General features: G+C 32.2%; 1 protein-coding gene across 4 annotated transcripts; it reads left to right on the top strand.

Moving 5' to 3' along the window:
- The first annotated feature begins 493 nt into the window (after nucleotides 1-493).
- Nucleotides 494-26,118, top strand: LOC123718870. Of its 4 annotated transcripts, XM_045675816.1 has the most exons (8): nucleotides 494-644; nucleotides 8,873-9,048; nucleotides 10,807-10,947; nucleotides 11,031-13,018; nucleotides 13,109-21,724; nucleotides 22,076-22,192; nucleotides 22,337-22,688; nucleotides 22,764-26,118. In XM_045675816.1, exons 4-8 carry the CDS (start codon nucleotides 11,050-11,052, stop codon nucleotides 24,583-24,585), a joined length of 12,876 nt encoding a protein of 4,291 aa, XP_045531772.1. In that variant the 5' UTR covers nucleotides 494-644; nucleotides 8,873-9,048; nucleotides 10,807-10,947; nucleotides 11,031-11,049; the 3' UTR covers nucleotides 24,586-26,118. The 4 variants fall into 4 exon arrangements, with proteins under 4 accessions (XP_045531772.1, XP_045531771.1, XP_045531769.1 ...); XM_045675815.1 differs by having other exon boundaries at nucleotides 22,076-22,688; XM_045675813.1 differs by having other exon boundaries at nucleotides 13,109-22,192.
- The last annotated feature ends 11 nt before the right edge of the window (nucleotides 26,119-26,129 follow it).

Here is a 26,129-nt window from a genome sequence, read left to right as displayed (position 1 = left end):
AATATTTTATGTTATAGTTTAATAATTGTAAAATTAGATTCGAACGAATTTAAAAACTTTTTAATTTAACAAGTGTTGAAACATCATCATTCAATGTCCTATGTCTATTGGTATTCAATCTTGTGATATTCAATGCTAATAAAGTAAAAAAAAATGACTATTTCAATTTTTGCTATGTCTCGATCGGATATCAAACGATATAAGTATATTTTAATGTTGTAATTCAAAAAGTACCGAATTCGAAATAAAAAATCAATACTGACGGGACATGCGTAAAATGGCTGTTATTTAAGAAATAGTAAGAGGTCGTTGTCGGATCAGTAATAAACCTTAAATACGTTTAATGAAAAGCAAAATATAAACACGTTTTCAGAGTTTAACCTAGTAATTTCAAATGTAAAGAAAAATAGGTGAAATTGCGAAATGCAAACTATCTATTTTATGTTGGCTGTATTGATTTCGATGTCAACAACTTCACTGTGGTGGTGCGTTAGTACCTATTGCGCGTACAGTGTTATTGTTTTGTGGAAAAAACTGTGAATCCTAAATAAATTGCATCTTATTTTGTGAACACTTCTTGTTTATTTAAATATTTGTTCTTTACATTTTATTTTATTGAGTGGAATATGTCATTCTCGGTCGAGGTAAGTCATACTTTAAATTCCTACATCAACATCGGGCTAGGGCGGTTCTATTTTACTTACAATTTTAGTATTTCTTTGTGGTACATGATATATTTACTTAAAATATGAATAAACCGTAGTTATAAACATTGGGCAACTTTGTGGTTAACATCGTTTCATTCTTTTTCTTGTTTGTGAAGTTTTATGAGTATTTCGTATTTATGCATCCTCCATATTTTACTGCTACGTGCATGGTACCAACTACATAAAATGAGTAGCTATAGCTTTCATCTTAAGGTCTTTTTGATGGAAAAGTAAAAATTAAGTATTATTAGCGCAATTTTATAACAAATTTGAGTTTTTTTGTTACTTTGTCGGATTATATAGTTGAAATTTTTACATTACAAAACGTTATATATTTCGTAAATTTTTTGATGCATTGGAACATAGTACCTTTATACATTAGATTCAAACATCTTCTCATCATCATGATAAAACTAAATTATAATAGGTAATCTTGAGAATACAGTTACTTAACTATATTCTCAAGATGTTGTTTTTTGTTGTATTGCATTTTTTTAAATTGGTGTCAGTGTTATTTGAAATAAAACTAAAGCATTCAGAAACACTCAGAATAGGTATGATTAGGTAATAATTTATAGTATTACAAACATTGGTAGAAACAGAAATTTATAAAGTGTCCGTCCATGTCGGTCCTTTTCATAAGAAGATGAGGTTAGGGGTTTTGAATTGCAGATGAAAAGGATGTTTCAGCTGAAACATGGATGGAGGTTTAATATGAACTTAGGTAGTTTAAAAAAACTTACATTTTGGCCTCTCAGGCCTTATAGGCCCTAATTACATACCTACCATAAAGCCATACATAAATATTAATATTATATTATTTCATACATGCTTAAAGTGAGTATAACTGGTATACATAACACTTGAACACGCAAAACTATATAATTTTTCATTAAAAACTTATTTTTATTAAAGCTGTAGGATAAAGTAATCAGTAAGTAGTCTACAATAATACTTCATGGTTTGATTTTGTGACTCTATAATATACATTTGAAATAAATACTTAATATAATACATAATATTTTTCCCAAAATTTATTCTGCTAATAAAAATAAATAATTATGTGAGGCAATGCCACAAAATAGTTTGTTTTTATGCATTAACCAGAACCTACCTACTATGTTTTACTTCTGTTGGTATAATAATTATTTTGAGTTTGCAAGCACAAAAAGCTGTCAGATTTATCAGTAAAACACATGTTTGTGTATGATGTTTCTATATCATATATCTCCCTACACATATAGAAGGTTGTGGAGCTACACACACTAGTCAAGGATTTAAAAAAAATGATTTAAGTTTGTTATTATTAAATCTTAAATGAATAAACCATACTTTCTTTAGATACAGAGGTTAAACTATAACCTAAAGTTTTAATATTATTAATAAGAAAAAGTTAACACTGACAAATATTGTGTTATTTTGTTTACAACAAATTTAATTGCTTCATATTACCTTAAATAGTGGTAAAATAAAACCTATATCCTACATATTATAGTTTAATGTATATGTAACTTTTATGATGTATAAAATTTATATTGCTTGTTCTGTTATGGCAAATAAGTTATAGATGAAATCATTTAAAAACTATATACTCATTTTTACACATTTCTTCATATTTCTCTCTACCAAAAAAATCTGTTTTGTTATTTTTTTTTGTGCAAATAAAATAAAAATTACAGACAATATAAAACATTCAAATAAATTTACTATTTTATTCAATTCTGTTAAAAACTTTACTTAGAGGAAAAGATGTTATATTTTATATTCTTGTGCCAAAATATATTTTTTAACCTAAATTCTAGAAGCAGGAGTGCCTGTAGGATTTTATGAATAAACTTAAATAAAATCATAAATTTTGATTCATATCTATACTATTATTTTATATACTTATCAGATTAACTTATTTATTTTTAAATAAAATATTTAAAAAAATGTTATAGCTAAAGATTAATTTAAAATAATTATCGATCTGAATGTATGCTCTGCTATACAATATAGGTACACAAGATTCTTGGTTTTTACAATTAAGGTTTAATTGGGATGCAACATTTATTAATTGTTAGCTGTTGGTTAGTAAATTATAAATGTTTAGGGGTATATTCAATTGCTTACTTCCTGGTAGGTACATCTCTATGTCCATTATATAAAATCATATCAAATTATATGTATGTTATTACAGATATTTATATAAATAAATTCTTTGAGGCTTCTTTGTAGTAGAGAGAGTGAGAGCTAGATTTCTAACCTGAAACAATCAATGTATTACCATATCAAGTAAGAAAAGTGAATATATATTTACTTGCCTTTTATTATCAAAGATACAAATAATTAAAATCAAGTTTGTTTAGAAATGATTTTCAATTAATTCATAATATTCAGAATATATGTTTCATCATCTCCTATCATACTTAAATCACAATTAAGTGAAGTTTTAACTTCATTTCCCTATAAATTGGGATTTTAACTTTTTTACATATTGGTTTCTAAAATGTTATTTATTTATTTACACTTACCCTTACTTACCTTAAACATACATAAAAATACAGCTTGCACAAGTTATTAGGCAACTGATGGCCTTATCACTAACAAGCAATTTCTTCCAGGCAACCCTAGTATGGAAAAATAAAAAAGAAATACCTACCAAGATTAAAGTACAAGAAATGCATAAATAATTAACAGAAATACACAAAACTACAAGTAACTAGAAATCTACTATCTGAAACGAAACGAAACTAAAATCTAAAAAATAATAGTAAAAGCTAATTTAGGGTCTATTACACAATGTATGGATTAAATTCCAAATAGCTATGCAACACATAAATTATTTGGAAGATAATAGTTCCGAATAAGAAATATTCGCGTTTCATCGAACTCATGACTTATGATGGACTTTATACTGGCAACAATAGTGTTTATCCTACTTATAAGTAATAAATAGCTTATCTGAAACTTATCCGTACATTGTAAAATACCCTTAGGGTTATTAATTATTTTTTTAGACCTTTTTGAATTACTAACTAAATTTTAAGACTGAGTCCTTTGTTTTGCATTTTATATGTTAAGTTAATAAAAAATGTTATATAGTATTATTTAGTCTTTTGTTAACATAGCTTTTACGCATGTAAAGAAACACTTTTTTACCGGATTGAAGCTATGTATTATTATAAACTTATAATTATTTTATATAATTTTAATTTTTTCCGACGTTTCACGTGGTTTACAGCGTTCGTGGTCACGGTGACTTTTGATATCTTTAATTGTCCACTAGATATCTGTATTTTAAACTAAGAAATATATTTTCTTTTTTCTTGTACAAAAGTCAGCATGTAATTGATTCAGAATTTATTTTGTAGATTAATTAGGTTCTTGGCTTTGATTAATTTACCTTGTAACATAGTAATCACATATTATGTAATAAATTTCTACACGTATATTTTTTTATTCAGTTAACCATAGGCTTAATTAGGAATACATATAGATTCCTTTAATAATCCTTATAATTTTTATTACTAGTTTTAAGTCCCGGCTTCGCAAGGATGGATGTTTATTTAATTTAATATATATAGTTAGACAAATAATTCCCGACTTTTTAGTAAAAATACATCCAGTATTCTATAAAACTGCAGCATGACTTACTGCGTACTTTAATATTGTCAATAGATATTATTAGTATTTTTTCCCATTTAGTTTACATTATCGACTTTATTTTTTGGAAATGTTCCCCGTAAGGTTGTAACGGTGAAAGTATTTTTCAAATCGGTCCGGTTATTTTGGAATCTATTCAATGCAAACTTCTCTTAACGTTATTTTAAATACATATATACTTTTTTCTCAAAACTAAGTGAACATTATGACTATAGTTTTGTTTTGGTATAATTTTAACCCAATCAAACATTGAATACCGCGTTCAAACTATTTCCATATAAATCCATGATTTATTAATGAATTTTTTCAAATTTGTATTTTTGTACGTATTTAGTAATGAAAGATTTTTGCGATAAAGGCTTACATCAAGTATAAGTGAAAAAGTTCTTACTTTTATAGTCATATGTAATTAAATCAGAGTTAGTATGTATTGTAAAGAAAAGGTATGTGTGATAAAGTGGATAAAAATATTTACACAGATAATAATTCTCTACTAGCTTCCTGGACATGGGATGTGACATTATCCTCTAATTCAGAGGTAATGCGCCCACAACCCCCTAAATCGCCCACTCGCGGGCCGCGCGCCTTTCTCACCTAGTAACAGCAAAATTTACATAGAATCGTTTGCTTAATATGCACTTAGAATATTTAAAAAAAATATATCGTTTATACTAAAATTGGTCTTATAACTTATTATGGAGTTAAACTGAGAAAAAATACGGATTTTGTACGCTATTGTGATTTTAAATTAGTCAATTGTATTTATTACAAACGAATTAAATCTCTCTATAAAATAATTATGTTGAATAAGCAACCGACCCCGATTTTACATACAAATCATATCGCGATTGAGAAATTGCTTTTATAAGCAAGTTTTTGACATCTTTTTCTATTGTAATTTTTTGTAGTGATTGCTAACATTTTACGCTGACAGTAGGGGCTTCCTTTAGGTGAAAGAATTTTAAAGGCCTGTAGGTAACGATCATGTTAGTGATTTGCCAAATCCATATTAACTAAAAATTACATGAAACTTTTATATATGTACAAGTATAAAATTGTAAGCCTTTGGTTGCTTGCTTCATTTAGTCTTATAGCGATATTGTATGAGAATTAAGGTTGATTATTTCCACCAGTTTATGTTGAGTTAATACACTTTTGTAACTAATAATATTAATAAGCATAGGTTTGTTACTATTACCATATGTATTCGATACGAGGCCCCATTACGCGTTAACTGAAAGAACTTGTTGCCCGTAACGTCGTTCGCAAAAAAAATATAGATCCTGCACAAAAGTAAATTTAACCGCAGTAAACCTTTGTGGTCGACGGATGCCGGATGGACGGCGAGGCGTAAATCAAGAGTTTTCTTAATCTCCTTTAATTTCGATCAAACTTAGACATTCATTGAATTTACAGGTTTTTATCATAAAAAAATATTGAACAATCTAGAAATTAATAGTATCTGTCTAACCTTTCCTAATTATAGGGTTTTCTTTTAAATTTGAATGGACACGCTTATCTATTTTATAAAAGATATGTTTATGCCGCGGACTTTTTTGTACATATTACTTACGAACGGTAGAGTCCATATAAGTGAAGAAGTGTATAATATATATATATATATTTCCAAAGTACTTTTGTTTAATCCATTACTAGCAGAACACACCTGCAAAAAAAAACTAAATTTTCTTTTAGCCTTAAATATAATAAATTACAATAAACAATTGCATGAAATTGTTTATTTTTAAATGTAAAATTTCATTCGCAACATATAAATATAAGCCGGTAGGTTGTGTAAATGCACCGTGCATTAGCGGTGAAATATTTCCCGGTAATCCGAGGCTGCCCGCCCACTGAAGCCAAAGCGCAGGACGCCTGGGCGGTGAGTTGAAGCGTCATCCTTCAGTTGAAATCCATTCATCGAATGCAACGGTAACTTTATTAGTCGCAACAAGTGAGTAATTTTCGTGGTGTACTCGTTGACTGGTTTCATGTTATTTTTTTTTGTTTATCATCTTTGAATTCATTATGGCTGTAGGGTTCCCTTTCATTGCGACTAGTGATTTATATTTTTGACCCTCAATCGTTAATGAGGAAAATACTCGGCACCGCGTATAGGTCTTGGTACACATTAAATCAAATCTAACAATAAGATAGTAATAGTGGTAATAGTGATTTTATATAAAGTTCCGGGAATTAATTAATTTTAGATTTTTAAAATATAAATTTAATTTGTAAGATAAAAAGAAAAAACTTCTCTTCCAAACATAATATATATCTTATGTGTGTTCTTAGAAGATATATACGACTTATTCATGTGCAGGTACTTCTCGGATCAGGTAAGTAGACTTATGTCTTACACCTGTGGATATGTTATTCTGTATTCTTCTAATCTGTTTGAACCCTTTTTTATTGAAAAAATACCAACTACCTCTAATTTTTCAAGTAAATGCCGTCAATTTAGAATTCTATTTAACGAATCAAAAGAACTTACAAACCGTGGGCTTTTAAGTTTTTAATTTCTACGGGTACTGCGATTTAAATTAGTTTCTGTGTATTATTTTAAGGGAAATAGTGAAAGAAATTTTAGGTTGTCAATATACTTAGAGGATCTGAAATTTATTTTTAAGCATTACGGTAATTCTTTGTGTATTAAACTTTTAAATTTTAATAAATAAATTTTAGTTAAATTTTAAAACTTTCAAATTTATCCTACATATTGACATAAATTTAATAAACATAGTAAATAAATACGCGTACTTTACGTATATTATATTCAAAATAACTAGAAACCGATTACAATCCTGTATTGTATCGCGACGGAGAACTTTCAAATTTTTCAATTATGTTTTTGCAAGTATTAATTTTTGGATCATGCATGGTAGAAGTACCTACAATATATGTGTATGTATCAGTCTTACTTATCATTTGTTTTATGTGTATTTAGAAAGTGTATTACTGCGTTCATCAACTGTGTTTATTAAGTAATTAATTGTGCAGTTGTAAAAAAAAAAAATATCCAAACTAAGCTAAGAAAACTTAAAAAGTATACCTACACATTAAGAATATTTTTCGTAAAACCGGGCGTAAAATAAATATTCCAAATATTGTAACATTTGTTTTAAAGTTCAAACTTTTTGTAGAGTGGACCTGGGCTGGTTGTGAAATTTTTTATAAGGTGTTATATTTTTTTATTGGTCTTCTATGTTACCTACTTATGTATTTGTTTGATTAATCAGCTATTCAGTATTTCAATTAAACATATTTTGCGTGTACCGAACAATTCGGTTAGACATAAAAAAGAGTTCCTAGAAAAAAATGAATTTATTCATTGACTCCTGGTTGTCTGTTACACTATCTGGCATGTGACAAACTAAAACAAACGTAATAAAGCCTTGTTATTAGATCGGATCATCTAGACACTTAGGTCCTTGGCGCCAATAGAATTTTAATAATTCAACGATTTGGCTATGGCTATACATAACGAAGGGTTGTGTTTCAAAAAAGCCGTGAGCCAGTCAATTCTTACACTTTAATTGTTATTTAACGTGATATGACACATTTCAAACTCCGATTTTTATATATGCTACGAAAAATGATTTAATATTAGACCTCAAATTAATTTAATCTCATAGAAAAACGATGGGATAAATATGTGGTGCGCTGATAAGTTCGTATCTATCGTAGGAAAAAACAGTTTGATTTTTCAATAATAATAAAATAAAAATGACTTTATTTGACTCCAAAACATTACATTTTGTACATACATTCTATACAATGTAAACATACAATAGGTAACGAAACGTTGAGTACAATATTCATTTTGGTTAAGGCTATACATAATATACTTATATGAGCACTAGCGTTTAAACTAGGCCTAGTCTGTATCTTAAAGGTTCTTCTAGGCTTCAGTTTCGCCGGCACAAAATTTCTGTCCGGTGAGCATTCTCTTGAGGTCGGAGAACAGGAAAAAGTAGCTGGGTGCCTAATCTGGATGGAAAGCGGTGTATTAAATTATTACGACTCAGAATTATCAATTCGTTGTTGTTTTTGGTCGATTATATGATCCAAATATTCACCTGTCCAACACGTTCCTTTTATATCTTTAGGGTCTTAGCTTCTTAATAAACTTCACTTTTCGATTATCTAAAATTATTTCGTGACTGGAACCACTTCTCAACGGTTGAGTTTCCTGCAGTCGGGTTTTGTCAGTGACACCTTGTCTTGCATCGGCAGTTTTTACAAGAACTCAAGAAAAAACTTTCAACGTTCACTAGCATTCTGGGTTTTGCAAAAATCCCACTGTAACTACTTACCGTACAACAACCAGCCCCGGTCTCGCCATGCAATACACAGGGGAATGTGAAAATATTAAGTTTGCTTTACACGAAAAAAAAAAACGGTTGACCGAATATGTAATAAACGAGTTACCGTTTCGATTATTATAAAGACGAAGGTTTGTTGTTGTTCTCAAGAATTGCTAACCCAATCCAGAATCTGTATAATGTGTAAATTTTCAGGTATTTTCCTTTCCTGAGAGCCTAGAGGTGTCGCGCGCTGGCTGTCCTTACAGGTCGCCGCTGTGAAATACTAAGAAACACTTTTTTGAATATTCGACCAAGCGAGGAGAAGGCGCCACGTGTGGGCCTGTGCACAACCGGGGGCGGGCGCTTCGCGCCGCCCCACAACTTCATACGTAAGTTTAATGCAATTTATTAATATTTTATAAACGTAAGGAAATTGAAAATTGAAACTGTAATTGTATATAGCGCTGAATAATTAGCCGACAACTGCGACTGTATCTAACAAAGAAGCTATTGCGAACACCGCTTAATGTAAACTTAACAGTATTGTAGTCTATTACAACATTATCATATAAATAATTCATATTTTACAGTTCTTTCTTCGTTAAGATTGAAATTACCACATTACGTATCATTGAGTTTAATCGTCACAATCGTTTAAATTACATTTTATACATTTATTCCTATTAATTTTGAATAAAGTGCATTCAATTTGATATTAATATTATAAATTCAGAGACGGTATCTTATTTTCAGATAAAGAAATGTAAACTAAACAATTTATTTAACAGGGCATTTCTTTTTGTAGTGGCTAGGGCTATATTTTTTTAAATTTAAAATCTAAGAATTTATATATATTTGCATTATCTTTATCGGTATATCGGTAGTAACAAAGCTTATTCAATCAGTCAATTTCTTAAATAAAATTACCTTTTACGGCGATATTTAAGAGAAATAAGTTGGCGAACCCAGTGCCGGTTTTAGAGTTCTGAGAGCCTCAGGGCTACAGAGGAATGGAGACCCAGGTGTAGGTTTTAGGCTAAGGTTAAACAGCGATATCTTTTGTCTAGCGAAAAGTTGAGATATTTTTTCCAAGTCTGGTGTGGAAGCCCCAGGGCTGTGGCCCATGTTGCTATTTCATTAACTTGGTGAATTGCTTCTAGAACTATTTAGTTACGAATTGTAAAAACTGTTTCATAATATGTTCTTGAAAGAAAAAAAAATATAATGAATTTTATTTTTTTGACGATGTCACTATTATGAATAGTTTATTTTAATATTAAAAATATTGACATAGTAAATATTTTTTATTGAGAATTAAAATTTTCAATACGCAAAGTATTGAAAATTTGTATTATTAATTATTATTAATTTGAATACTTTGTGTAAGTACACAAAGTATTAAAAGTAATAAATGTAAGAGCATTCGCGAATTAACTATCACGTTGGTTTTTGGCATGATGTGACACTTTCTTATTTTAATTTACTCAATTTTAGGATACAAAACAATTGTTTTGAGCCGGAGGTCGAGAAGCCTCACTCACTCACTCACAATGAACTTATTTAACTTTTTCTTAATTTTAACACAAAGTTGATTACAATGAGGGTCTGTGAGTTGTGGGATTTCGCTCAAGTTCAAGTAGTTGCGTAAATGTGGCGCACTTGTATTTTGTAGATTTGAATTCCCGGGAAACAAGATTTTTTATGACAGTAAAACACAAACTATTTATCTGAATAGGTTACATACTTTACAAATTAGTCTGTTTAATAAAAAGAGACATCGGAAGCATGTATTTCTATTAGGAAAATAAAAATATATTCTTAATTTGGCGCATAGGCGAATTTTAATGTTACGTATGGACTCTACTAACTAACTATAATGCATATAAGAATTTTATATTGTGGTGGAGATTTGAGGCTCTTGCTCGCGAGGTTGCTTGCAATTTTTTTTCAAACATACGGTTATAAGATAAGAATTTTAGATAATATTTTTCAAAAGCGATTTTTTATGTTAAGATATTTTTACTATTTCTTTTATAATGCAATTGTTAAATAAATAATCGCAAGATTTTGTTTATTTCTAGGGTTAAGTTTCAAAAAAGTCTATGGTAAATATCAATATTTTCATACGGCTATTTGTTTTGGTTCAGATACCCGGATGATATATTGACGAAGGCTCAAAGTAAGCATGATGTAGGGCTGGATCCACACATCATTGCTGCAGATCCATATGTTACGACGGATGTGTATATTGATGTCTTTGGCCCGGATACTAAAGACATTTTAACATCGTAAGTTAAAGTCATTAACGAAAAAAATATTTTTTTACGGGGTTAAGCTACGTTTCTTTATTGCTTATCATGTTATATTTTAGGACGGAACAAGAAAACACAATGAACTCGGGTGACGATGACTTATCGTCTGGAATAAATGGAAGATTGAGGCCTAGGAAGTCTTACGTGTCCAGTCCACAAACAAACAAGACGACACGAAGATTAGAATCCAAACTTTCGCATGAAAAACCCAAGCGTGTTTCTACCCAATCTAAGAATCCGCTTACTAAATCTGATGATCTCTCTAAAAAGTCTGACTTTTCCTCTGTCTTAGAATATCTTTGCCCCTACTGCGATAAAATTTTTGTTTCTAAGCAAACAGCGTCTAAACATACTCGACGTATTCATTTTATGACTTCGAAACAAGGTGATAAAGGTGTTATCAATTGCCTTTACTGTAGCCACTCTGATCCTGAACCCAACAATATTTTCAAGCATATGATTGATAGTCATCCAAATCAATACTTTGCCTGTCTTGATTGCCACACAAGGTTTCTATCAACATCAGAATTGGCTGAACATAAACTAAATGTCTGTGAACGGCAAAAACTACATTATAAAAGTAAATTACCTCAAAAATCAAACAGAGCTAGCAAAAAATCTCGTAAGCTTGATCGACAAGTTGTAATACGGGACGAAGAAAGGCATGGCTATAATAGCATTGTAATATCGTGTGAACTAAAGCCTACTCATGTGACCGACGCTGCTGATATTGAAGATAACATTACGACCAACTTAATTTTGCCGTCGATTAATCAGGGTAATAACATTATTGACAAAAATGCGGTTATACTACTTGATGATTTACAATGGAAAAAGCGAATACCTCAAAATTTTTCATTTCATAATACAGATACCGATCAAATTTTATCAAGATTGGGAGTGGTACATAGGTCCCCTAGAACAGGAGAATCTACTCGTAAAGATTGGTTTAAAGTCATTGATGATGCAACCCAGAAGTTTGAAAGATGCTTCGATACCAACTTTTATTCTAAAGTCGCGAGTAATGTACAAGAAAATTTATCTAAGTTTCTTGACGGTTCCTTCAATTTTAATCCAGATCCGAATCATACGATTAAAACAAGGAAAGCAAAAAATAGTGTCCCTATTAATACAGTCGAAGGGTTTCCAATTTTATTATCTTGTGAACAATACTCACGAAATATATTTGATGTATACATGCCACGAGCAATAGCACCAAAACACAAATGGAAGTGGGACAACTTAGAAAACGATAGGAACTCTTTTAATGCAGACCAAATAAAGCGGGATTCACATGTTAATAACTGTATAGTAACGTTGGTTTCAAGTCTAGATATATGGACTCAACTTTGTATGAGACATAAATTTGAAGAAAAATTTAAAACTACACCTTTTGAGAAAAAAACTGAAAAGAAAAAAATTATAAGTAATGAATTAAAAGAAATACTCGAAAGTAGACAATTACCACCATCCACGGCACAGGTTTCTCGCAATTGTACGGCACTTGTCAAAGTTCCTAACAACCTCGATTTTCCGACATCATTAGGTCTTACACCATCTACTAGTAAATATGAAATACAACCGGCAGTTTTGAGTGGAGAATGGGTGAGACCTCGTTGTTATGTATGTTGTGCCTGTGGCGCACAAACTAGAGATCCTCGAACTCTTTCAACACACATTTTAACTGAACATCCTAACGCTCAAGTTCAACATTACGAGATACCTGGAGAATTATTGCTGAATGCTGATATTCTTAGACATTTGTATGTACCACCAAGCCCTGTGCAAAATAGAACCCGACCTCCAAGAGGATTTCGAGAATGCACTAAATGCAATAAATCCATAACAATTGAAGATCTACATCAGCACATGTTAGATTGTGCCGGAGATATGCCAACAGTGAGAAGAAAATGTCGATATCGCCATTTTGGAGTACGAAAAAGGCGTACGCGTATTCAAGATAGCAGAATAAGGAAAAAGATACGTAAAGACATACATCGACAAAATGGAAGGCCTAGACCAAAAATTCGATCTGAAGTTGGAGACGGTAAGTGCGAATTCAATATTTATTTAATTTCATATTTTTAAATAATATAATAAATAATAATATAATTAATAATATATTTTTGTATTCCAGCCGAAACCATCAGAAAAATGTTAGCAGATTTACCAGCAAAACGCCACCGAGTAACTCCGACAGGTTCAACTTTGAGACCTAAAAGAAAAATTAATCCACAATTAGATCAACTTGTTTTTAGTAAACGCCAAACAGAAGACAATAAAAACAGGAAATTTAACAGTGATAACATTACTAATACTGAATTCCAAGGTGACGGTGAACCTAATAATTTAAAAGAAAGTAAAATTATAAAAAGGAAATTAAACCGTCGTAGCACGGTGATTTTAAATAAGAAAGCTAACAAAACACATAGAAATGATGTCAATATAAGATATGATTCTAGAATCGAAGCTGTTAGTAATCAACTATCATTATCTTCAGATAGTAATGCATCTTCAGTTGATTCTAAGACACAAGTATTATCCCTCCAGAATCAACCCAACAGGATAAATGTCAACTCTGGACCTTACAACACACGCGAGCAAGCAAATGGATCCAACAACGATGGATCTAATAATAGAGAAAATCAAAACCCTGAGCGAAATGATAATAATGGAAATTTTCGTGATCAGGGAGCACCTCCTCAAAATATTCCATTAAAACACTCGATTGCCCGCTTAACGGCTGATTCTGATACCCACGATAAAGCTGTGCAATTTCATCATTTATTTTTAGTGCAACAGGAATGCAATAATGTAACGCAACATGATCCTTCTGGGCAACCAGTTTTCTTTGAAGATAAAGCAGTTACTGTTAAACTTGATAAACCGCCTTTAGAAACTAAAGAAAAGAGTGAAGATTTTGATACGCTCAATAACCATAAAAACAAATTAAATAAACAGCGTAAAGGACTTAATGATTGTATTGCTATGTTAAAAAATAAATTGGTTGAACCTAGTAAATCTCCCGAGGTATCTATCCAGTGTAAAATGGACGAAACACCAAATCCTCCGCCGAAAAGAATTATAACCAATCGCAACGATATAACTGTTCAATGTCCAGATGATAATCAAGCGACTGAAACCGTTATAACTCCGCGCTCTAGAAATATATTAAACAATGGAAACATTACGGAAAAGCATGCTAAGTCAGCATCCCGAATAGAAAGCACAAAACAGAAATCAGAATCAGTCACGACACACAAAGTTAGTTTGAGTATTGAAAATAAACATGTTGATAATCCTGCATCAGTTGGTATTGCAGATACCTCTGAGCTTAGAAGCTGTGAACGTAATAATGATTTGCCAGTTTTTAAGAAAACTGGAAGACCGCCAAAATACAATGAATCTGAATTAAGTGCTAATGTTTCAGAAAATATTCAAAATACACAAAAAAATGATAACTTTGTTAAGGAACGAAGTGTGACTCCTAATCGTCAAGCTATACATACAAATGTTACGGCTAAGGAAAGTAAAAATATTTTAACGGTAATAAATAAAGAAGCTTCGTCACTGAATAGATCGGTGATGCAAGTTTTGGAATCAAGTCACAAGGAAGCAAATAATGGACATCAAAAAGTTAATGAATCAATGAATAAATTGTATATCCCTGAAGTCATACCACCTGCGCATTGTATTGTTGATGCTGAATCTATATCAACGGCACCTTTAGATTTATCTGGCAAATTATATGTAAATGAAGTGATCGCCCATTGCTCTAAGCAAGATATTTCATATGACAGTTCCGCTCATGTTTATGAAACTTTAGATTTGTCAAATAAAGTCTTTCAAAAAGGTGATATTAACGAACTATCTAATGACGAAGTCGTTGTTGATTTACGGGTAAAGCCTGCGATTCCTTCTACTTCTACTGCTTCTTTCAATTATTCAGAAGATATAAGTTACAATGATATGACAGCTACAGATCTATCAGTAAGGCACACGGAATTCATGCCTACCGATTTATCTGTTAAGGGAAAAGGAAAAACGAGTCATTTTAATGAAACGACACGTAAAGATCTAAGTGTTATGCGTCCAACTTCTAACTTCACCCAAAACGATATTATCGGATTGAATTTATCTCCAAATGAATTTCCAACAGATTTGTCTCGGAGATGTTTAGAAGTATTATCCCCAAAACTAGTAATAGAACAAGATGCAAATAATACAACTTCATCCCTTGACATTTGTGATTTTGATAATACCAATGCAGCAGATATTCCTTACCGCCAACATATTAATAAACATATTATCACCACTGGAAAAAATACGACTTCCCACCCAATATCGTTACAATATAATACAAATGTACATTCATATAAAATACAATCAAGACAGATAACAAATCCATCTGAAGTGCACATTGAAGATGAAAGATACTCTGCAAATGAGTTTAATGAATCTAGAAAAGTTCAATACAATTTAGTAGATGTTTCTACTATGACCGGGTCGTCGACTTTACTTGATAAAGCACCCATAAATCTTTGTAATCCTCTGATAAAAGTATCAAATGGTGATTCATTGCATAAAACAACAAATATAGCTTCGCATCAACCTCATGTATCTAAAACACTTGACATTCTTAATATGTCTCTGAATCAAAATAATACGTCAATTTTAAAAGGAATACCCCGGCAATCCGTAAACATTACATCTAACTATATTAATACAACTGAACTTGCGAAATCTGTAAAGCAAGCTGATCAACAGAATGAATCAGATTTGTCACTTCAATCTTCTAAAACAAAACGATCTCAGGGAAACCTGACAAAAAGAAACTATGAATTGAATGAAAGAAATGCCTGTCCCATTGACAACGATCCGGAAACAGCCAAGAAAATTGCTTTGTTACCGAAAGAACTTGTAGACATCTTAGGAAACATGCCAGTAGATCACCGCAATCAGTTACTCAATGTTCTTCCTCAATATGTATCAGTATCAACATCCGCTGCACCTAAAAGACACGATGCTATTAGCGATCCAAAACTGTCGTCAAGCCATCGACACTCTCAGCCTTGCCTTGAACCTGATAATACAGAATTTCCCCAAAATTCCTATTCCGGAATGTCTAAGAGTCAACATTCTATTGTTGATAGGTATCAAGTTCAACATCCCTATTATCAACCACTAGCAGAAACTAAGAAATCTGAAGGCGAATACGGCCAATTTCATGGTAGTATAGAAGAGACAAATAAAAGTTGCTTGAATGACAATAAACGGCGCTCCATTGATCTAAGTGTATGTGGTATTATTGATTTAACTGATGATAATGTCGATACAATTTCTTCTTCTATATCTCCGGAAAAAGAAAACAAAACCGAGAGCCCAGTAGTAAAAGCATTCGGATTTAAAACTAATAACGAAAAAACCGCAAGTTTACGTGCTGTAAGGATTAAAGCACCTTCCGAGAGAGCTAAATCGATTATTTTAGATACGCAACAAAAAAAGACAATTCCAGAAAAAAAATATGTCAATAGCCACAGCTCAGATAATGGCAATAATGATATTACGCCAGTAGTTCAGCAATTTGAAACAAGTGTGACTAAAGCTACAAACGTACACGCTGTCTCTGTTGTTGATGCTATTTTAAGTGAACAAATTGATACACCTTTGACGTTAAATCGATCGGAACTTCTTGATGGAGTCAGTGAACCACGAAAAGAAAGAACGACAACCAATGTCTTAAGTAATGTTCCCTTGCAAAGTATACAAACCGATATGGCAGCATTGCATTCTGAATCTGCATCTGAAGTAGGTAAAGACAGCGTTAACAAATCAGATCCTGAGTCACCGTTGCAGAATGACAGTTTTGAACGTCGGTTTAGTTCTCAAGAAGTAGAAAAAATACAGGGACACTTCGACGAAGATGACTCGGAGGACGATGTTTCTTTAGCTGTCATAGTAAAACAAAAACAAAGAAAATTAGGTAAACGAGAAACTGGTTCAAACTTTGTCGATAGGAGAAATAAGAGCAAATCTATGACTAATTACTCAAAAGAATTTATTGATGCTCTGGACATTACACCTGAGTTAGAAGAACATAGAACTGGTCCAATCGTTGATAAAACAGATAAAAATAATGAAGAGGAAATAAGTTCCGATATCGCCTTCAGTAGTAAACACAAGGGAACGTCATGTAAAGTTCCTGCAAAACCTAAATCAGAAAAAGATTGTAGTCCTTTTAAAATCTTTAAGTACTCTCCGATAAATATGGATAAAGCTCAGAAGCCGCCTAGTAACAACGAATCTAATGTTCCCTTAAATGAAAAATATTCCGAAGCCGTTCAAACAAGTTTAGATGATCAGGATTTGCAGAGATTATCATCTAATAATAACACTATTGCTAATGAAATTGAAGTCGATTCTAAGAAAAATATGATATCACTTCACACACAATCTGCCTCTTTGTTAGAGCCATCATCATTTGATTCAAAGAAAGAGAAACAAGAGAATTCTTACAATAAAATAGTTGAAAGTGAAAACCTCTTGGAAAAAGAAAGATTGGTTACTCCTCTTCGTCGCAGTAGACGGGGGAAATCACTTTTCGTCGATAATAGTGATCATAGTTGTAATTTTCAAAATATTGGTGATGTCGGGGAGCAGCGAGGCCCATATACTAAAAAACAGTTAATTTTCTCTAAAATGCTCCAAGATGAAGGAAACACTGTCGCAAGAGAATCTGATGACTTGAAACGAGATAAACATGTCGTAAATATGCCTCTTCGTCCTCGTGATGCAGATTTTAGTTTTCCCGCGAAGGAAAAAGCACATAAACGGAAAAAGTTGACTCACAAAAGAAAAAAGCAAACGAAATTAAACGAAGCGGCTCTTAGTGCAAACCAGAGCTTACTAACCAAAACCCTAAAAGAGGCGAGTAACAAAGTTGAATCTACAGTTTTTGTTCCTGATAAAGATCAAATCTGTAAAATTCAGTACTGCGAGAATAATTCAGAATGCGATAAATCAGACGTTCATGCGTGGTGTAGTGTTAATGATATTGACTTACCCATAAAAAATGCGAAGATAGCAAGAAAACGTAAATCTAGCCATGAACTTGATTTGTCAGCCAAGGAAAAGAAGTTAAAAACAATAATTGATGGAGACAATGTTACTGACCGTATTTGTGAAAACAATATTAAAAATGTTAAGACCAATGATAATACTCATATTATCTCTGCAGTGCGACGTTGTCGTTCGAAATCTGTCGTATCTCAATTAACGTCTGAAACATATAATATTGATGTACCATATAAGGATCCAGGGACAGAATCCAACTATAAAGGACAGTCCGAAAATAAACCATCTAATCAAAATATCGTAAGCAAAACATCTTATAATGATGGCGATGAGGTTAATCCTGAATTTATTAATTCCACAACCACAGGTAATTTATATACTGATATAGAAGGTTGTCGCAAGGAAAAACAAGATCAGGGGGAAGAAGCAACAACCTGGCAGATTATTGAAACTAAAGCCCTTTTAAGTTATCCTGGTGAATCTTCAAAAAGCGACGAAACATTGAAAACGCTTCCCGAAAAGAAAAAGAAAAACCCTCGTAAAAACCAAGAGAAGAGTAATATTATATTACCTTGTGAAAAATCATCTAAAACACATTTGAAAACACTTTCTGTTACTTTAGAAACACTTGGTACTAAAAGTACTGAAATTCAGGTCGATACCGATAAGTTGGATAAAGAAAAACATAAAGAAAGCAGTGGCTCGTCTAGTATAGAGTTCGATTATATCGTTGAATTATTATATCAGCGAGAAAAAGATGACAAAAGAAAGCATCTTATTCAGGAAAAACAGAAGCTAAACCAGTTGAAGCCTCGTGTTGATAATCAGAGCTTGCTAAATGATAATACTAATCAAGCGCTTACTATATTTAAAACATCGCCTATTCTTGACGCCGGAGAAGTTCACAATCACGAAAATGTTGTAAATGTTAAAGTAGATAATTATGAGATCCCTGACAAAGAACTAAATTCAATAGATGAAAATGATTCTGAAAAGAGTAATTCTCATCGAAAGACCATGAGCTATAATAAGGAGCTAAATCTCTATCGAAATAATTCTCCATCGCTAAGTACTTCATTTAATTGTATGGATGATAGTACCCAGAAAAAACAGGACGATGTAGCCGCAGGAGAGGTATCTGAATCTAAAGTCCTTTTCAGTGATTCTGATGAATCTTCAAAGAGTGATGAACCATTGACGAAGTATATTGAAGAAAAAGAGAAGAAATCACAAATTAAACACCTGGAACAAAATAAAAATCAGCCTTGTGAAAAGGATAAAGAAAAACGAGAAAAAATAAATACTTTATCTAATTTAGAGTTGGATTGTCGCGTAAAAATGTCACACAATCGTGAAGTAACTGATAATGGGCACAGTTCCTATCAGAAAAAAGGGAAGCAACTTATATCAAACCCTCTTGTTAATGAACCGACGTACGAAAACGCAAAAGAAGCTAGTAGTAACCTTGAAACACCTTACTCGAGTAAAGTTAAGTACGGCGAGGATTCTGATTGCGATGACGCTAGCCTTCAGGTGTGTCGTACTAAAGAAGTAAATTTAACTTTGGTAGAAAATGATCTGAAATTAATCGGAAAACGAAAATCGAACAGTTCTAATAGCAGTGAACTTAGTTTGTCGGGTGAGACTAAAAAGTTAAAATCGATTATTGATGTCGATGCTAATTCTGAAAACAGTATTAAGATCATTGAAAATAACACAAATTCTGCAGTGCAACGATGTCGCCCGAAGTCCGTTCTAACAGAGTCAACGTGTGAAATGTATGATCCATATGATTTTAATTTATTACATAAAGTAACAGATGCAGATCCATTTTTAAAAAGAAAATCTATAAAAAGGCTCTCTAATCGAAATAAATTAAATAATACTTCAAATATTAATGACGACGAAGAGCTAACTGAGTCTAACACTCCATCAACAAGTATTTTATACAAATCTGCAGCAGAACATTCCCAGGAGCCAGAAAAGCAAGATACAGCGATCCAACAAATGTCTGAAGCTCAAGCTTTCTTGAGTGATTCTGATGAATCTTCAAAGAGCGATGAACCATTGAAAAAATCTGCTGATAAAAAGAAAAGGAAAAAACCACAAAGTAATCACCCCGAAAACAGTCATCAAATGCCCTGTGAAACCTCACCTGAAACACAGAAGAACAAGAAAACACTTTCTGTTAGTTTAGAAAAACAGGAAATTAAAGAAGCTAACACTCAAGAGCTATCAAAAGAAAACGAAAATAGAGAAAGTAGTAACTCTACTTTAGAGTTTGATTTACTGGTTGAATTGTTTTACAAGCGTGAAAAAAAAGATAAAAAACACAATTCTAGATTAAACAAAGAAAAAAAGAAAAATTCGAATGTCGATCTTCCCAGCATGCGAAATGAAAACACACAAGAGGGTAGTAATAATATTGAATACAATGAGAATTCAGATTGCGATGACATAGGTCTTCGCCAGATATGTAGTGCTAGCGATGTAGATGTACCTATAAAAGTAACCGATAAACCAAATTTGCAAAGTAAAAACACCAAAGAGGTGAGTAATAAAGACAAAACATCATCCACTATTCTTGATGCATGTAATGTTGAGTACAATGAGAATTCAGTTTGCGACAACTTAGGTATTCGCCAGATGTGTAATGCTAGCGATGTAGCGATGAGCACAAAAGAGGCGAGTAATAAAGACCAAACATCGCTCACTATTCTTGATGCATGTAAAGTTGTCTACAATGAGAATTCAGATCGCGATAACTTAGGTCCTCGCCAGATATGTAGTGATGTAGATGTACCTATAAAAGTAATTGAAAATACAAAATCGTATACAACTTATAGTAACAACGAGCTTTGTTCATCTTTTGAAGGAAACAAAATAAAATCAAATATTAATAGCGAAAGGATCGATGGCAATAATTCTGATGAAATTGTAAGACAATCAGGAAATTGTAAAAATATTTCAACAACTGTATCCTTAAAACATGGCAAAAAACCAGTAATGCGACGATGTCGATCAAAATCTCTTATGGTGAAATCTACTTCGGGAACATATGATCCCTATGATATTAATTTATTAGATACGGATACAGACACAGAACCCTTTTTAAAAAGGGAATCATTAAGTATCGCTGCCGTTCAAAATAAATCATGTAAAAGTTCTATTGATAAAGACACTGTAACTAAAAAGGTCGAATCGATTACTCCATCAAGTAACATATCACAATCCGAAAACAATGACCTAAATAAAGAGGAAAAGAAAGACTCGATAAACCTACAAGAAACTAAAGAACTTCCGTGTGATTCTGATGGATCTTCTAAGAGCGATGAACCGTTGACTAAATATATTGAGGAAAAGGGCAAAAAGAAATCTGAAAAGAATGAAGAATTAACACCCAAAGCATTACGTAAAAGAAAGAAGAAAACACTTTCTGTAACTTCAGAAAAACCTAATCCAGATAACGGCCAGGATGATAACGAAGAGAGAATACGATCAGAGCAGTTTATGGAAAGTTTTGGATTCTTTTCTGAAAGAAAGCCTCGCAAATCAAATTTGCTAGCTACAAAGAAAATATCAGAAACATATAATCTTATAAACTCATTTCGTGAACCCGAGGATAAATCTAACAAGAAAAATGTGCACTCTGAAAATAGGAAAACGGCGGATGATGAAGGTAATCTAAAAGAATCTTTTAATACATCTCATAAAAAAGTTTCGAAACGTGGTAGGAAAAAGAAAATTTCTACTAAAATTGAAACTTCCTATTGTGAAGCATGTAGGAAAGAATTTCGTAGGCCAGATAACTTTTTGCGCCACCTACTGTCACTTGAGCATGTGTCTCGTCTATCTGATGTAGAATTGAAAGTTAAGACCGTTCCTACAAATGAAGACTTTAATTATTTAGTTATATACAAGCAACAGTTAGATCGTTTAAAAGTTTTGCAAGATAAAATTTCTAGAAGAAAAAAATATTGTAAATCTCTTGAAAATATTGCATTACCAACATTAGAGGATATTATTGCAGATGTTACGAGGACGGTCAGACAGCAACAACTTGCACATCGCGGTCTCAGTAGAGACGAGGCTCTTTTTCTAGATTGTTGTGAGCTTCTAAATGCAAGTCATAATGATGATGGATCAGGTAGGGCTAAAGAGTCATCAGATTGTAAAATAAAATGTTATACCTGTGTACAGACTTCGGCTGATTGTTTAAATTTATTAGAAAAACGTATTAATGATATTTTAGAAGGAAAATGTGATGATGGTGATGTAGATTCTATTACAGCTCAAGATATTATGGAAAGTGAAGAGGTGCGAAACTTAGAAAATGATTTGATTACTGGTTTAAAAGAGGCAGCAGCAAGCGCAAGTACTTTTAAAGCTAAACCAATAACTACATGTACGCCTGAGGTTGGAGTTGATACTAAGCAAGTGAATAGTATTGAACATCCTAAAGATGTCAATATCATCAATCAATCGGAAGAAATAAAAAGTAAGAAAGCGTATGAGGTAAAAGAAAAAATGTATCCCGATGTTATTGAAGACATTGACATGTTTGAGGATAAATTTGACAAAATTAAAAGGAAATGTAGATCTCAGGCAGCTAAGCAGACCAAGTATGTGGAAACTAGCATAAGGTTGTATTTTTCTTTCCTTTTTTGTATATATATTTCTGGTACGACTTAAACTTATAACTTTTTCATATTTTACAGTTCTAAAAGCCGGAAGAAAGTTGAAAAGAAAAAAAGGAAGAAAAGTCTCAAAAAGAATAGCACCCATGGCGCGGTTCCCACTAAAGGCGCTTTAAAAGGTTTTGAAGGTGTAAAAGTATCAATTTTAACATCTGATATCAATATGGCATCAATTATTCCTCCTTTATCAACACCTGCAAAAAAAAAGAAACGAAATAACAACAAACGAAAAAAAGAAAGAAAACATTCAGAAAATCTTAGAAATGATAGCGATCATAAAAGTAAAGATACTCAGAAAAAAGTTGACGTGTATGAATTTATGGACAGTGAAGAGGCTGAACCGTTTGAATTCAGACCTTCTACTTTAATGGAGCGTTTTAAGGGTATAAAAGACGTCAAACCCAGTACGTCAAAGTCGCAGCCTATGGATATTGACCCGGAAGCCTCTAATGAAAGTGTATCTGATGGTGATGATTTTGTTTATATGTCAGATGACTACATTTGCAGCGATGCTGAGACTGAGAATAGTTTAATGTCTTGTGAATTAGCAAACACCAAAAATTCTTCTGAAGTTAAAAAAACATTATCTACACCGAAAAGAAAAGACGCAACTGAGAAAAGTGCAGTTATGGGAAAAATATTTAAGCACAATGCCGTGAGAGCTGAGAAAAAAATTACGAAAACAAAAGAACCTATAAAGCCAAAAGCCAATTTGGACCAACTATTTGACAGTTTACTAGAAGAACCCAATTCACCAATATCTTCATCGCCTAAAAAAGAAGATTTATACAATTTGGAATCCTCGATTTCTCATAGTAGTGATATCTCTAAACGCCATAGTAAGTCTGTAAAAAGCGATGAACATGATGATCCCGATGATTCTGATTCCGAACGGTCAAGACAAATAGAAAGAAGTCCTACGCCAGAATCTTTTACAAGTCTAATTTCACAACGTAAACGAAGAGGATCCCAAAACTCGTCTTCAAAAGAAAAAGAGTTTTCCACTGATAAAGAAGATGAATATCTAGCTAGTCCTTCAACCTCTAAAGATAAAAATAAATTTAATCTTAAACATACTTCACGTAAAAAGAAAGAAGTATCGTATGAAAACTATGATGATAAGTCGTTCAAATACGAAACCAAGCGAGGAGGTAACACGATCTCTCCGAATAATGACGACGTCGACTCGCTTTTTAGCGGTGATGAATCATCGCCTGATGATAATGACAGTCTTACAGATGATAATAGACTTAAATCGAAAGAAAAAGAATTTAGAATTAAATCTACTGACACAGACTTAGAAAATAACAGTTTTGATTATACCGATAAAGCTATTAATACTTATGATGATACGGGAGTGGCTCGACAAAGGGCCCGTCGTAAGTGCACTGTGGGAAAACAAAATGTGTTGGCCGAAACTTGGAGTTCAGAATCTGAGCCTGATGGAATCCCGCCAAGGCCCAATAGTGCCGATTCTGTTGCTGCTGGAACGAGTCGAAAGAAGAAAAATAGAAAAAAGGACAGCCATGCGCTTGGGATTCGTAAAAGCGGCAACCGACATATATCAGCGAAACGTGAAGCGCATTGCAGCACTCGACACAACCGAAATTCTTCGGAAAGTACTTCGAGAGTAGTCCCAACAACAAGACCAAGTGCGGTGTGTTCCTCGAGCTCAAAGGCACGCACTCGCCCTTCGCCATACTACTGGTCGGATGAACAGGAGCCCGAACACGTTCAGCAACACGGCTGGATCGTCGGAGACAGCCATAAGAAACTTGTCACTATGTTGGCCCACGCTAAAGGTAAGCGAAATAATGACGACAAAAGAAACTTGGTTGAGTAACTTTTATTTTATAGAACTAATTGTTGTAATTGTAAATATACTGTACATATTATATTCTAGTTCTCTATGTCATATTTAATGACATCTGACCAGAAACATTTTAAAACTAAACTGTATTTGATTGATTTTTGTACATACTGTATATGGTTTATAGATTTAATATTTGTTATTGAGTAATAGTTAAATTCTGGTTGACATTTGTTTAAGCTGAGGGTCCTCTTTCTATTTCTAATAATTTAATTTAATTTCTTTTTTAAACGGCAAACGACATAGAAGAATTAAAAAAATGCTTTTGGACATGAGCTTATGTTAAATGTCAAATCCTAATTTCAAGTAAATTTAGGAAAATTCTATATTTGATGAACTAACTAAAAAGATATATTATTGTAAATTTTATATACAATAATTATAATTTCTATATTTTTCTGTCAATCTGCAATCTGCAATTCTTTATCTAACTTAATGGAGTGTTGATTATATAAATTATGTTTTATGTTTAAAAATTATGTTTTGTTCCTTGAATACGATAAATGATATATATATATATATATACATTAAATAATTAGCTTGAGAGAGAGAGTTTAATTTTTTGGGATTGTCTGCTCATACCCCGGAATCAGTACCGAATGATCGATTGCACTATCAGTAGGTAAATTTGTAATTTTGTTGGAAATTGTCAGTCCAGAATTTCGTTGCTAATAAAACTTTATCCGGGGGTCGGTTGAAAATCCCCTTATGTGTGGGAAGGGGCTGATACGATGGTGTCTGGATATATTAAGTTGATCAATTTGTTAATTATTTATAAACGTATAATAATTTTAATGGTTTGCAAACGAAATCTCAAGTTTTGTAATTTCTAGTCCAGTGTAAAAAGGTAAAACGCCACTATCAGCCTCGTTCATTTATTATGATTTAATCGTATGTGATTCAACTATCAACAAAATAAGACTTATTTTTTCTTTATTGAGTGTGTTGAAAATTTGCGTTACATAATAATAGTGATTAATTTGAGACGCTTTTTCTGGCTTGATACCACGAGCAACAGTCTTTATAATAAACACGAAGTCTTGAAGACGCTGATTAATATGCAGAATATTTAGCTGATATCGTAAATGTACTGATTGTAATGTAGCATTATATTACATTTTGTGTTAGATCACTTGTGATTTTGATTTAAGAATCCATGGGAATAGTCTGTCTCATGAAATAAACGATACAATAAGCACATAGAAAGTAATCCTCTTATTCAACTCGATTATAACTTAAATGTCTCAATGTTGCAGTGAATACGTAAAACTTATAACACGTACACAAAATATATATTATAATAAATGTTATTTTATTCATTCTGTAAAACTAATATGTAATAGCTGAAGAACTAATTTATCTCTGTAAGGCTGGGTGTCCCATCTATAATTGTCTCTATATATTGTTGTATTTCTCTGTCAGATTTTCATGTCATGATTATAATTCAATGTTATTTCTAAGATGGATAATTAATGATTACATACTTTCTAAATATATGTGGTATCTAGATAATGTGT

Source organism: Pieris brassicae, chromosome Z (genome assembly GCF_905147105.1).
Source record: "Pieris brassicae chromosome Z, ilPieBrab1.1, whole genome shotgun sequence".
NCBI lineage: Eukaryota > Metazoa > Arthropoda > Insecta > Lepidoptera > Pieridae > Pieris > Pieris brassicae.
Note: the sequence above shows the minus strand (reverse complement) of the source record. Positions and strands in the feature narration are given on the sequence as shown.

Coding starts and splice junctions, on each gene's coding strand:
- LOC123718870 (XM_045675812.1), top strand. CDS start 11,050: ATGAACTCGGGTGACGATGACTTATCGTCTGGAATAAATGGAAGATTG. Junction 13,019..13,108: donor TCGATCTGAAGTTGGAGACG/GTAAGTGCGAAT, acceptor TTTGTATTCCAG/CCGAAACCATCAGAAAAATG. Junction 22,689..22,763: donor TATGTGGAAACTAGCATAAG/GTTGTATTTTTC, acceptor CATATTTTACAG/TTCTAAAAGCCGGAAGAAAG.